Source organism: Haliaeetus leucocephalus, unplaced genomic scaffold, assembly GCF_000737465.1.
Source record: "Haliaeetus leucocephalus isolate CR32 unplaced genomic scaffold, Haliaeetus_leucocephalus-4.0 Scaffold566, whole genome shotgun sequence".
In the NCBI taxonomy this organism is placed as follows: domain Eukaryota; kingdom Metazoa; phylum Chordata; class Aves; order Accipitriformes; family Accipitridae; genus Haliaeetus; species Haliaeetus leucocephalus.
In genome coordinates, this window is record NW_010973002.1 from 5736823 (window position 1) to 5751340 (window position 14518).

General features: G+C 37.4%; 1 protein-coding gene across 1 annotated transcript in view; it reads left to right on the top strand.

Annotated features, from left to right (window-relative positions):
• ISPD (isoprenoid synthase domain containing) overlaps positions 1 to 14518 on the top strand; it is a 119713-nt gene that overhangs the window by 34105 nt on the left and 71090 nt on the right. The window contains exon 4 of the mRNA XM_010577637.1: positions 6886 to 6990. Coding sequence (XP_010575939.1) covers positions 6886 to 6990 — 105 coding nt within the window. The remainder of the gene's footprint in view (positions 1 to 6885; positions 6991 to 14518) is intronic.

A 14518-nucleotide genomic window follows, 5' to 3' on the forward strand; every position in this document is an offset into this window, starting at 1 on the left:
CCAGTCGTATGGACACAATGCATGCTGAGTCCTGGCTGCTAGGGCACCACACTGCAAATGATGTGCTTTAGCAGGTGCCCTCATATATGACTTTCAACTTGATTCCACTAGAAGGGAAATGACTTTGAGCTCTCCAGCAGCAGTCAAGTGCATTTTGTAGATTCTGAGTAGGGATGCAGGAAAGACTTGCACCAAAAAGAACCTGTCGTGCACACTAAATTGGTAATGTGGACACAACCCTTGACATTTCTTAGTTTTGCCTACCGGTACCCTTCTTTCCTCGGCAAAGCACCTCCAGTCATTCTTGATTAAGTTTTCATTCCTTAATAGCAAAGCTGCCCTTTTCCCCCTCTCTCTACAGGTTGATCATGATTTGTCTAGGAGAACATAGCAGACCTCATTCTCTGAAAGGACTGAATTATGGGTTACTCTGGGTACGTAGGGGTTAGGGCTGTCCATCTAATTTTCAGACAGAACTAGGGTTTTTCAAAATGTAGGTATTAGTGTTTTTATGATTTTGGTGTAAAGTTGAGCACATGTACTTATTTTACAGGGTGATTGGTTTGTCTGGACCTCTCCTTTTGCAGAGATGGAAGCAGTAGCAGCCAGAATAAGATTAAGATTTAAAGAGTAAGCTTTAATCACAAAGTCATAGTATTGTTTAGGTTGGAAAAGACCTTTAAGATCATCAAGCCCAACCGTTAACCTAACACTGCCAAGTCCACCACTAAACCATGTCCCTAACCACCACATCTACACATCTTTTAAATACCTCCAGGGATGGTGACTCAACCACTTCCCTGGGCAGCCTGTTCCAATGCTTGACAACCCTTTCGGTGAAGAAATTTTTCCTAATACGCAACCTAAACCTCCCCTGGCGCAACTTGAGGCAATGATACAAACACTGTTGTAATAATCGTGTAGGGTATCTGCAAGTATCTTAAGGCATGGATTTAAGAGCAGAAAAGATAGCTCTTATGCATTCTCAAAAGAATTTTAAAACTTGGATCTTTCTGTTTCTTTTATCAAGAGCCACACTTAAGGATGCTGGCGCTAGGACCTAGTCTTGTGATTATACTTCATCTTCTGTTTCATTTTGAGGCAGAGCTGGAAAATGACAGTCAGTAAACCGGATATCTTTTCTAATTGTCTGGTTACCTTATTTCAATATTTTTGTTGTAGTGATTTCTTGATTAATCTAAATCAAAGTAAATGCCTTTTTCTTAGTGGTTTTGACAGAATGGGACACTGAAAACAAGGGTATTTCAATCTAGCTCATTAGTCCTAGATCCTATCTTGTGGTCACAGAATCATGTGTGATTTGTTACTTGGAAGAAAGTTGAAGGAACCTGTCCAAAAATGGACAGAAATATCCACATAAAAATTTTGTTCCATGATCTTACACAATGTTTTTGTTTAATTTATGCTCAGAAGTGCAATGCATTTCTAAATCCCACTGAGTTTCTGCTTTTACATATTATGACAGTGAGTTTTTCAAGCAAATTTGTGTTTAAAGAAAAAAAGAGTGGAGTTATTCCCAACCTTGGCTAGTAGCTAAAACTTTAAACTGTGATAGGGAAAGCAAATTTCATGTTGCCCACGCTGTGTGTTTATGTTCCGCATTCTTGCCTATGGGACTCCTGCTGCCTAGCAGCAAGTTGTGTACAGTGAACAGTAATTGTCAGCTTCAACATAAAGAGAGATTATAAACTGCTTTCAAAGAAGACTAATAAAAAGAAAATGCATATCTGACTTGACTTGGGAGCTCATATGCCTACATCAGGAGTATAGAACATGGTTGCTGGTGATGGCAGTCTGGACTGTGTTCTCTGACCCAGGACATTTATTCCAGAAAGGGAAGAGGCAACATTACTCTTTCATTTGTAACTTTTACTATTGAAAAGATACTTGAAAGCATTACGTGTTTTTAACCATTGTCTCAATAATATTTTAAACCTTTAATTGCACATTTTGTTCAATTTCATAGAATCACAGACTCATTAAGTTGGGAAAGACCCTTAAGATCATGATTTCAATCAAGATTGATGGAGGCATAGAGACTTCAATGATATTAAGTCCCTATATAGTTTTTGAAAAATCAGTGAGTGTGAGGAGGAGGGAAACCCAAATGAATGCCTTCACTGAGATGTGGCTGGAGCCTCAGAGCCTTCAGGCTCTTAGGCCTTCAGCTCCATGGCTGAAATGTGAATTCAGCTGTTATCTTCTGTTTTTCTTGGTCATATACCTTTTAGCACATGGGATCTTGGTGCCAACCAATGCGTAAGTTCTTTAACAGGTATTTAGTGGACTCAGAAGCAACTTGAGTACCAAAATATTTCAATGGGCAGTCAGGAAGTTTTCAGGGGATCTGATGGTAGAGTGCAGGGAAATCATGGCATGTACAGAGAGGGCACTTGCAGTTACTGCAGTGAAAGGCATTGGGATATAGATACAGATCTGTAGAAAAACAGGCTTGCTTAATTCTGTTACAGAGTAAATTGCTGTATCTTTATTCTCTTCACTGTGAAGCACTACTGCATCTGGATGTATGTCACAACAGTTTTAATAATTAACTACAGCAGAAATTGTTTCAGAGATGAGCTTATCTGCACTCATTGTTTCCTCATTCACGTGTTTCCTCATTCTGTTTGCTGCTTCTGTTATTTCTCATTTAGCTGTGGTGTACTGCTGTAGGCTGAGTGCTTACTGCAAATCTGCTGTTGGATTCAGCATTTTTTGGATTCCATGGTAATGAACATGGCAAAAAAAATTCTTTATAAGATATGATAAAAGTAGGCCAATTCAGGTTCAGCAAGAGCTTGTGTCTGCTTCTTTTTTAACTTAGTAAAATGTTCCTCGTGATGAATGTTCATGATATACTCTGGCACTTCAGCAGTGGAAACTTGATTTGCAAGGATCTGGAAAAATCATAAAGCTCTGCTATTGTAAATTAGTTATGCATTTTAATTGCAAGTGTTCTGATATTGTTATAGAATGGATTTACATGGGAGACTAAAATGGAGACACTTACTGCTGACAATGGAAAAAGTACTAAAGATGACACAGCCAATGGTTACAGAAGTGTAAAAGACTGCATCTATACAGGCTTTAAGGGTACCTGTGTAAAGGAGCAATTCTGAAGATTTTCTTTCAGTTAATACGTAAAGAATATTGATTTTGTTTCCTTATTATAAAACCAAGGAATGATGAAAAATAAGAAAATGACAGTGCTGTAATGAAAAACTTTCTTGCATCTGTGTTTGTTCTGCTGTATTGTTACCAGTTCCCATATATCCATTCAAAATCTTTTATCAGTATAAAGATACAGTAAAGTAGTGCATGTTAACAGTAAAATAAATTGTTAATGTTAAATACTGCTTTTTTATAATTTTACTTTTTCAAAGTATTACATTGGAAACAAGTTAGTTTATGGACTATTAGTAAGTACCAGGGAGATACAGGCTATGTAGCTGCTTTTTTCTCTAACCCTTTATTCCATGTTTACAGCTAAGCAACAGTATAGCTTGCATTTTAGGAAGTAATATTATTTATCAAAATATTTTCAAACTAATCTAGGGGGCAGGGGAAGAAGAATTGTTGTAATGCTAAAATCTGGATCTCACTCCACCCACAGCACTTTATTCAAACATCCACTCTTGGAAAACAAACAAACAAAAAACCACCCACAAAAAAGTCAGTCCCACAAACTACCTATTAGAACGCCTTTGAATATTCAACAGTTCAAAAGCATTTCTAAATAACATATTTCCTTCTGTGTCATTTAAAGAGCTAAACTAATCTGTTTTCTTTCTTTTGTGGATATGTTTTGTGCCAATATTTCCAGCTGTTTCCACCATTTCAAATCTGTGGTCTGAAACTTAAACTATGTCTATTGTTTCACAAAGCTATGTGTGCATGTCAAGTTCAGTTAACTGTACTCTGTCAAACTTTATGTTAAAAAAGCCTTTCAGTCAAAAAAGAGACTTTAGAAATAGTAAGAGTTTTAAACAGATTGTTGTAATGTAAATTGGCTCTAGATGTACAATGAAATGCATACAGAAGACTTAGAATGAGAATGTTTGCATGCCTGGGTCAGTAAGAATTTTCCTTATAGATATTCTACAACTTTTTATTATAGGCATTCCCTGATAATGCTTAATTTGTTAACTAAATTTCTTAGAGCAATATAGAAGCTTTCAAATTCTACACCTGAAATATGGATTTAAAATTTCACTTCTGGAGCTGTTTAGCATATGAATAATATATTAAATAAGCTGGTCTTGAGCTGGTAGTTCCATTTCATTGTTCTCCTCTGACATCAGTGTATCAGACTTGCAGAACAGTACACTGTGACAATATGTTTAGGTTTAAACAATTACAGATAATTAGAATGGTAAGTGTCATGATGTACAAGTATTAGTGAAATATGTTTTTAATTATTACTTTGCTTTGTGTCATATTTCATCCCTTCAAGCCAGCAATACCCTCAAGATGCTTTAGACCATTAATGGAACTTCTCCATTCCTTACTAATTATCTGTAATTAATACCTTGCTAAAAAGTTGGAATTGCTTAGTCTTGTCCTAGTATCATTCATTACCCATATATTTAAAAATGTAACTTAATTTTAATTCAAAGTAAATTCTTTTATAGATATTTTTTTCTGAAATTTTCTCTTCCCTTCTGAGGAAAAATAAATATAGATATATTTTTTTTAATCTGTATGTTATTCACATTAGTAGAAAATAGTTTGCGTTCTACCAGAAAATTTTCCTTAAAACCAAACCAAACCAAAAAAGGAAACATTTTGGTAATAAATATTTGGAATTGAAAGTTACTAGGCCATTTTTGGTTTCATTGGCAATTTATCTCTGGACCTCTTTACTCGAGAGATTGCTCCATTTTAAATATTTTGGAGCTAGAGTTCCCTATTCCTTTCTATTTTCTGTTGACCTTTTTTGTATCTCGATTAAGGAATATAAATAATTTCTGGTTAATTTAAAAATATTTCAAAGTGTCTTTTTGAAATCCCTATTTTCTTTAGTATTCTGAAAGAAGTCTTTCTTTTTAAGTTACTCTATCTTCTTGTGTCTGTTTTGCTTTGTTACTCAAAGCACTTAAAATCTTCTGTAGAGAAGTATGACACTTAAATTATGTTTCTTTCTAAGTAGGCTATGTAAAAGGATCTTCTTTTTGATTGCAGTCATGACCAACTAAAATGACAAAAATTACTAATTTAAGTAATATAAAAGTGATAATGATGATTTTTCTAAGACGTCTGTGTGTGTTAGTAATACAATTCAGCTGTGTAATGCTGATGAATTCCTTGAATTTCACTGATACAGTATAAAACAAGAATAGAAACTAAAAATTTTCTTCGTCTTTTTATTAAACTTCTTGAGGAAATTATTAAAGAAAAAAGCAAGTTGTATTGCAGCATTTTTATTTGGATCTTCTTTAACCCACTTAGGTTTTTGCATTCTTGACAATTTTGAATTCTTGAGTCCTGGAGGAGACTGTGAATTACTGAGCACAGTATCTGGACTGTCACATTTTATTCGAAACACGAATTTGTAGACACATGGTTAAATTTGACACAGTGGAAGGGTTATTTCAACTTTTGTAAAGGAAAGTTTTGTAAAGGAAATGCATTCCAGAGCTAATTGTCATTCTTTAAGGAGTTAACCAGCTTCTTGTTTGAGGTGGCTGAAGCTGATAACAGCCTACTTGCATAATAAGATGTTTCACTGAAGCTTTTACCAAAGGCTTTTTAAGGAAACTGAACAGATTTGGGATAAGAGTAAGGGTTTACCAGAATATATTATTTGTAAGAAAATATGATTGCTGTGTTCTTATTTACTTATCCTTGACTACCCACTGTCAACCTCTACTAGAGACTGGATACTGGGCTAGCAAGCCTGTGGTCTTATCAAATACATCCATTTTTATGAAAGACCCTATCTAAAATATCCTTCCTTGTTACATGTAATTCATGTTTCTGGATGGTCTGGTAATTTAGCAATATGAAAATAGACTAGAATTTTCTTATCTTAATCAGGCCAATTTATCTTGAGGTAGTCCTGCCTGATAAGCTCCCAGTTCCTGCTTTTGTACCTACCTATGTTTTGGTTTGAGAGATTCTGCGCGCTACTCGGTTTTCCATCAATAGGATTCTTATAATCACTAAATATAGGAAACCAAACTGCTTGGGAAGGGTGTGTTAACAGAAGAATGCCTCTTCTAAATGACTAAAAAGTGGACAATTTGTTGGGGGGTTTTTTGGTGGTTTTTTTTTTTTAATCTGAAAGGCTCATGGAGCAGCATGAAACTTTGCTATTTTGTGTGCAGATAGCTGCAGAAAAATACAGAGGGAAACATGTAAGGAATAAAGAGGTTCTTAGTTAATACCATCCTTTTTTGATGCTGCAAAAACCAAACCAGACAAGACTTTGAAGAGTCATGCTTCTACAATTTATTAACTTGTTCCCATACTCTAAAAGTTTGTCACTAGAAGGTTGATGATTTCTTTTGGTGAGGCTTCAACTCTATCAAAATTTTTTTTATACATGTAACTTCTCATTGATTTAGTTAACAACATAAAGGTGTAGCAAGATACTTGCAGCACCTAACTGAATTAATTTGTGGTTATGAAGTGTTTATTTACTTCTCTAACACTTTGCTGGAGAGCTAGAATTTGGCATAAGCTTCTTGGAAGAGTTTTATTTCTGAACCATCCTGAACCTGCCTATCTAATACAGCAAGTATTATTCTGGACAGGACTGTTGAGGTGTAAGGTTTAATTAATGTAAGAAAATCTGTTATTGCTTAAAAGTATGATTTCTTTAAGACTAATTAAGAATATTTATTCTTTTTTAAATTACTACAGTGTACAGACTATGACCTGGATTATGGAACTGAATGTTTACATCTGGCTCTGAAATACTGTAAAACAAATGCCAAACTTGTTGAAGGAACAGCTGACCTCTGGAAGGTAAAGGCAATAATAATCTCTATTTTTTATATATCTTTTAAAATTAATAAAATTTTCACACTACCATAAAAATTCAGATGTGTTTTCAATTGTAGTATTTAGGCTTTTCTCTTCCAAATTTCAGAATTGTTTTTGGATTATCGTGAGCTTTTTTTAGAGCTCATTGTTGTGGACAGAGTTGGGCAGGTGTCACCCAAGATAATTGATGAAGACAGTATTTATCTGGAAGTAGAAAAACCAACTAGGTACTTGAATAACCTGAGAATCTGTAAAATTATAATTCCATAATCTCTAAAACTAAGAACATTCTTTTATGAGATGAGCTTTCTCCTGCTATTTCTATATCTTTTGTGTATTTTCCTCCACTTTTTCTATGAGGACATCACTTTTTCTCTGATGCCAAACACATGGCTAACAGTTTGATTTTTAGAGCAGTTCATTACATTCAGTAACACTGTAATGTTTAAGAATTCTTCAGTCTTTTAAAATTTTTTAAACCTCATTCACCTTGTCTGATAATCTGTAGGTTCCTGACAACTGACAAAGCAGGTGTGTATACAGGTGGCAGAGGATATATTCCTGCTGCTTAAAAGAATCCCATTTCACTGTTTTGGATGGTGGAACATTATTCTTTCTCAGCAGCTGTTGTGTCATGCAATTTTTAAGTGTTTCTTTTTTTCTTTTTATTTATTTTTTCTTTTTTTTTTTCTTTTTATTTTATTCATTACCACATTGAAGGATCTGGAAGCAGCTCAAATCACTCCATTTGTCTTTGACAGTAAATTTCCTCCAACGGGACATGATTTCTAATAATATGACACTAAATCTTACACAGAAAGGTAATTTCCTGAATCTGCAGTGCAAATTTCCTGTGCAATTTAGCAGCAGAATTTACTTACACGTTGGTTGCATACAGCAACTTCTTTCAATATCTTTCTGGGATATAGTCTTTCTTAAACAGTATGTTGTCTGTTTTCTTATTCAGTCTTCTAAAGGACAGATTATGTCATGTGTATTTGCATTGCATCACTGTTTGGATGGTTTCATTGTTCTCATTGCAAAGCATGGTACTTACGTGAAGGGTAACAAAATACACCCATAATGTTCACTCAGTTCTTTATAATGTTTATTTAGTTTTTTACTATCTGTAGATACTACTCATGCCCAGCAGATGAAGTGTAGTCTTTTGACCTAGAATGACAGAGTAATTAAGACTGAAGGAAATGTCATCTGGTCCAACACCTTGCTGAAAGTTGAGCCAGGTTAGTTAGATTAGGCTGTGCAGGGCTTTGTCCAGTTGAGTATTGAGTACCTCCAAGAATGGAGATTTCACAGACTCTCTGGGGAAAACAATTCCAATGCATATCCCCCCATATGGAGGAAACTTTTTTCATAATATTTGGTCAGCATTTCCCTTACTGTCTCTTGCATTGGGAAAGGATGAAAGGCCGACAGAAAAATCTGCAAGAAAAGTCCAGTTTACTCTTCTCTATGGCCATTAATTATGACCCTTCCCCACCCTTCATCTTCTGTTCTTTGGGTTGAACAAACCAAGTTCTCTCATGCCATCTTAGCAGCCCTTTGCTGGGCTTCCTCCTGTTCCTCATTGCGTTATACTGGGGAGCCCAAAACTAGAAACTGTACTCTGGTGAGTTCGCAGAAGTGCTGAGTACAGGGGAATAATCCCTATATTCCCTGTAATGAAGTCTACTTCCTTACTAATACAGCCCAGTCAGTAGCACTCCTTTTTTGCACTGCTACACACTGCTGACTCATGCTTAGTTTGTCCAGAAGGTCCTTTTCTGCAAAGCTGTTTTCTATATTTTGGCATCAGTATGGACTGCTGCACAGTGTTATTCTGTCCCAGATGCAGGATGCTGTATTTGTGTCTGTTATATTTCACAAGGTTTCTGTCAGCCCCTTTCTCCAGCCTTTCTGGATCCCTCTAAATGAGTGTTGTACCCTTGAGCATATTGAATACTTCCCCATTTGTTGTCATCTACTAATTTGCTGAGGGTAATTCCCCTTTCCCAGGTTATTAATAAAGATATTAGACAGTATTGTCCCTAGTATCAGCCCCTGAGGAACAACACTAGTAACCAGCCCCCAGTTACACTTCAGATTTGAGCTTGTGCACATCTCTGTTTTAAAAGAGAATTGTTGAAGCGTTAGTGCCACTCCAGCATTGCTGGTGAAACGAAATCCTGATGCTGTTAACCTTCTAGCATGTGGGACCTACTGTAGTAGTACTGGACTTTAAAGAGGCCTGTAAACAAATGGAAAATGGTAACATGTGAAGGGTGAATTCCTTGTAGGTGATCGGATATTGGACGGAGAACTTTTTTAGCTGGTGGCATACTGGAGAATATCATGAAGAAGGAGATTCAGGTAGAAAAGCTGAAAATACTGTGGACCAGGTGAAAGAGTCTGTATTGGGTTTGTGTGGCAAGATTTTGGTGGTGGGAGGGCTACAGGGGTGACTTCTGTGAGAAGCTGCTAGAAGCTTCCCCTTCATCTGATAGAGCCAATGCCAGCCGGCTCCAAGATGGACCCACTGCTGGCCAAGGCCGAGCCCATCAGTGACAGTGGTAGCACCTCTGAGATAACATATTTAAGAAGGGGGAAGAAAAACTGCACAACTGCAGCCAGAGAGAGGAGTGAGAACATGTGAGAGAAACAACTCTGCAACACACCCAGGTCAGTGAAGAAGGAGGGGGAGGAGGTGCTCCAGGTGCTGGAGCAGAGATTCCCCTGCAGCCCGTGGTGAAGACCATGGTGAGGCAGGCTGTCCCCCTGCAGCCCAGGGAGGTCCACGGTGCAGCAGATATCCACCTGCAGCCCAGGGAGGACCCCATGCCAGAGCAGGGGGGTGCCCGAAGGAGGCTGTGACCCTGTGGGAAGCCCGTGCTGGAGCAGGCTCCTGGCAGGACATGTGGAGAGAGGAGCCCATGCTGGAGCAGTTTTTCTGGCAGGACTTGTGACCCCGCGGGGGACCCATGCTGGAGCAGCCTGTGCCTGAAGGACTGCAGCCCATGGAAGGGACCTACACTGGAGCAGTTTGTGGAGAACTGCAGCCCATGGGAAGGACTCACATTGGAGAAGTTTGTGGAGGACTGTCTCCTGTGGGAGAGACCCCACGCTGGAGCAGGGGAAGAGGGTAAAGAGGAAGGAGCAGCAGAGAGAATGCGTGATGAACTGGCTGCAACCCCCATTCCTCTTCCCCCTGTGCCGCTCAGGGAGAGGAGGTAGAGAAATCGGGAGTGGAGTTGTGCCCGGGAAGAAGTGAGGGGTGGGGGGAGGGTGTTTTAAGATATTTCTCGTTACTTTACTCTGATTTGATTGGTAATAAATTAATTTTCCCCAAGTCGAGTCTGTTTTGCCTGTGACGGTAATTGGTGAGTGATCTCTCCCTGTCCTTATCTTGACTCACGAGCCTTTTGTTATATTTTCTCTCCCCTGTCCAGCTGAGGAGGGGAGTGATAGAGTGGCTTTGGTGGGCACCTGGCATCCAGCCAAGGTTAACCCACCACAGAATCTCAGTGCTGACAGTACTGTGCAGTGTGACAGTAGCAACAGCACACCCATTTGCATGCAGATACTGTGCTGCAGGCCATGCAAAGCAGCGAATATGCTATATATAGTATACACAAAGATGCTGGTGCCATGTCATTAAAGTACCTGTACCTTCTCACATCCTATTCCGTGTCTTATTTTGTAGCTAAAAGTCATTGGTGTCTTCTGTGGCTTGTGAAGACATTGAAAGTAAAAGGCATAAAAGTGACGAGGTCTGTGAAATAGTAAATTGCTTCTGCAGCAAATACTCGTATCAGAATAGAGGCCACAGAGGAAGATAGCTCCTTCCTGCTTGAATAGCACCCTGGTGTTGTTCACTCTGTACTGGGGTGTTTGGCAGGTGACTCGGAGCAGTACCATTAAAGAAGAGAACACTCGTGCTCGGTTTGTGCAGTTTGATGAAGTGCAGAAGACTGCCAATTTTCTCAAGTGATGCTTGCCTACAAAATCATTAGGAGCTGTTAGTGTTTGTTACTAATCACCTTTTAGAAGCAGAATTGTCTTTTCTTAGCTGTCATAATAATGTAATTTGTAATATGTTGGTTTTTTCTGGAAGGCTTTTCGATGCTGACATAAATTATATTTCATATGCCAAGAACTGATGTGCTCCCAATGACCCCAGTCTTATTTTTTTCAAAAGAGACAAAAAGATATTCCATCCAGATAAATGAAAACTGAAATAAATAATCATTGTTCAGTTGAGGCTTCAGAGGATTTGTAACAGAAAAACTGCAGTCTATTAACTGGTGAACAGTTTCTGAAGTCCAAGTACTACAAACCAGTTTCATCCTATGCGGAGCTTAAATCATTAAAGAGCAGATCTGATATTTGTAAGAGTTCAGTTTGTTTATTAGGTGCACAACCTACATAACATTAAATGACTTGGAGCTATGGGAAAAAGTTACTTATGTGTTCAGATATATTGTTTTCTTGAATTAACTCTATTTCACCTGAGCACTGTCTACTTGCAGTGCATTAGAAAAAGTAACATTACAAAGTTACTTACCATTGAAGCTAAAGTAAGAGATAGTTTGTTTACTTTCTGGTAGCAAATTACAAAATTAAAATCATTCTTTGTAGTGACGACAACAGGAACATTCAAATTACTTCAGTGTTATAAATATTTATTAAGTTCTATTACAAATGTAGTTATTATATAACTATTTATAAGATATTTAGGATCAGGATGGCAAAAAAGGAAACAGAATGACACTATCAACACCACATTTTCAGTTTCTCTGTGCTTGACACCTTTGAAACTGTCCTGGTTGCAGCTGGGACAGAGTTAACTGTCTTCCTAGTAGCTGGTACAGTGCTCTGTTTTGAGTTCAGTATGTGAATAATGTTGATAACACTGATGTTTTCAGTTGTTGCTCAGTAGTGTTTAGACTACAGTCAAGGATTTTTCAGCTTCTCATGCCCAGCCAGGGCACCTGACCCAAACTGGCCAACAGTGTATTCCATACCATGGGACATCCCATCTAGTTTAGGAACTGGGAAGTGGGGGGGCAGGGAATCGCGGCTCGGGGACTGGCTGGGTGTCGGTCGGCGGGGGGTGAGCAGTTGCCCTGCGCATCATTTGTACATTTCAATCCTTTTATTACTACTGTTGTCATTTTATTAGTGTTATCATTATCCTTATTAGTTTCTTCTTTTCTGTTCTATTAAACTGTTCTTATCTCAACCCACGAATTTTACTTCTTTTCCCGATTTTCTCCCCCATCCCACTGGATGGGGGGGAAGTGAGTGAGCGGCTGCGTGGTGCTTAGTTGCTGGCTGAGGTTAAACCACGACAGAAACAAAATGACCTTATGTATTCTGGGGCAATATCCTCTTAAATAAAGTATAAAATCATGTAACAGAATGTAATTGTTGGAGTCTAATATATATATGTGTGTGTATAATGCAGATGAAAAATGCATTTTGAGAACATTTTTAAAAGATTGATATGCATTTAAAGACTTAATGCTGATAGTGCAAAAAATCCTCACCATTTCTAAAAAGAAAGGTTATTTTCTAATCCTACAAAAATATCCCATACAAAGAAGATATGTTTGATACCTTAATAGAACAGAGGGAGGTACTTCATTAAACTAAAATGCCATGCATTTTGTGTATGTGTGATCATAACTTTATTGTGCTTGTTTGGTAAAGAGTTATGTTTTGCATTTAACATAGAGTTTTGTAAATCTGAAATGTTCATCAAGCTAAATAATTTTGAAGAAGACTTATAATCATTAAATGGAAAGAACATTGAGAGACTTTTAAAAGAGCATCTTCCTAGATAGTGAAAAGTTGTAGTCTGACTATTGAGAGAAGGGCACACAGGAAAAAACCCAACCAACCAACCAACCCTTGTCTGATGATTTTGAGGCTTTACTAAATAGATATAGTAGATTGTTTATTATATAGAAAAGTAGAGAAATGTTTAATAAGTAAGATTAGTCTGCCAAAAAAACCCAGATGATGGTTTAATATTCTGTGATAGAGAGGTCTTTGTGTTGAGTTTTAGTATTTGGCCTAGCGATATTCTGGATTGCAGCAATAACATTCAGAAAATCTTGGAACACTAGATGCTCAAGAGGACAAAGTGAAAATTAATGTTGTCACATGAAGAGAGAGAATCTGAGTAGTCAGAAGCCTGTGAGTTCGATATTGATCAACAAAACAAAAGAGGGCACTGCCACAGGCAGAACTTGATTAATGAAGAGTTAAGGGGCTAATGTAATTAATGTCAACCAACATGGAATTTACTTATTTTGTGAAATTGACCTCAAGCCTTTTTTACAAGATTACAGTCTTGCCTGATAAAGATGGTAGTGCTGATAAAATATACGGTTGGCAGAAGTTTGACTTGTTACATCTTAATTAAAAATAGGATGACTGTAATTGGACTAGTCCTCATTAAATAGATTAAAAATTGGATAACTGATATATTTCAACAGATAATTGTCACCACATACAGTTCCGCAGAAACTCTTATTTTTTCTAAGCTATTTAACATTTGTCTGATAAAGTTTGCAGACAACACAAAGATTTAAGGATTTGTAAATAAAAATATAGTTGATCAGAAGTAAACTATTGATAAGGATTGCTTGGAAAACAATTTAAACAAAAGGTCTACTTTTCATTGCAGCGAAACATAAAGAAGTGTTTTTAGAAACAAAAAAAGGTATAGGCCATATTTAGAGAATTGTTCTAGGAAGGCAGTGACTTTGAAAGTGGTGTAGGAATGACAGAGGATAGCAAGTTTCCACTGTGGGCAAAATACCTTATGTCAGCCACAGATATAGAAACAATATGAAATTAAAAGAGATGTTCTAGTATTACAAGTGCATCTACAATACCATAGTCAAATCTAGACTCAAGCTCTGTGCAACTGTTGATAAATAGAGAAGGTTCAGAGAAGAGCATGAAAAAGAAGATTAATGGTGATTTGGTAAGTCCGAGGAGATTTAGCTTAGTAATGTGATATAAAAAAAAACCCAGAAATGGATGAGGTAGAAGATCTCTCTTCTGCAAAGTGAGAGACCTCCTGTGTGTCATTTTGCTTACTTATTCTTTTTCCACTGTGATTTTTGCACCTCACCTGGGCTGTGAGAGTGGAGAGTGCCATCTTACTTTATGGTATAGAGTGGCAGTTAAAGTATTCTTCCTGGTTGATTTGGCTAGATCTGAATTGCTTTTTGCTGGGGTGAGCCTAGAAAGCAAATCCACTTCAGTGAAACTAGAGATAAAGCAGTATAGCTGCTCAGAACAATGAGCTATCATGTTGACTATCCTTAAAAGTTGTTTAAAACAAATTCATACTAAACCAATCAATGGTTAGAATTAAACAAAAGGGTGTCTCTGTCGTGGTTGCCTGCCTTTTGAATAAGTTTCATCTAAAATGAAACTTTGGTTGGATTTAGCATCTTATTCAATATTGAAAGAGGTGTGGAGAATCCCGCCCTCC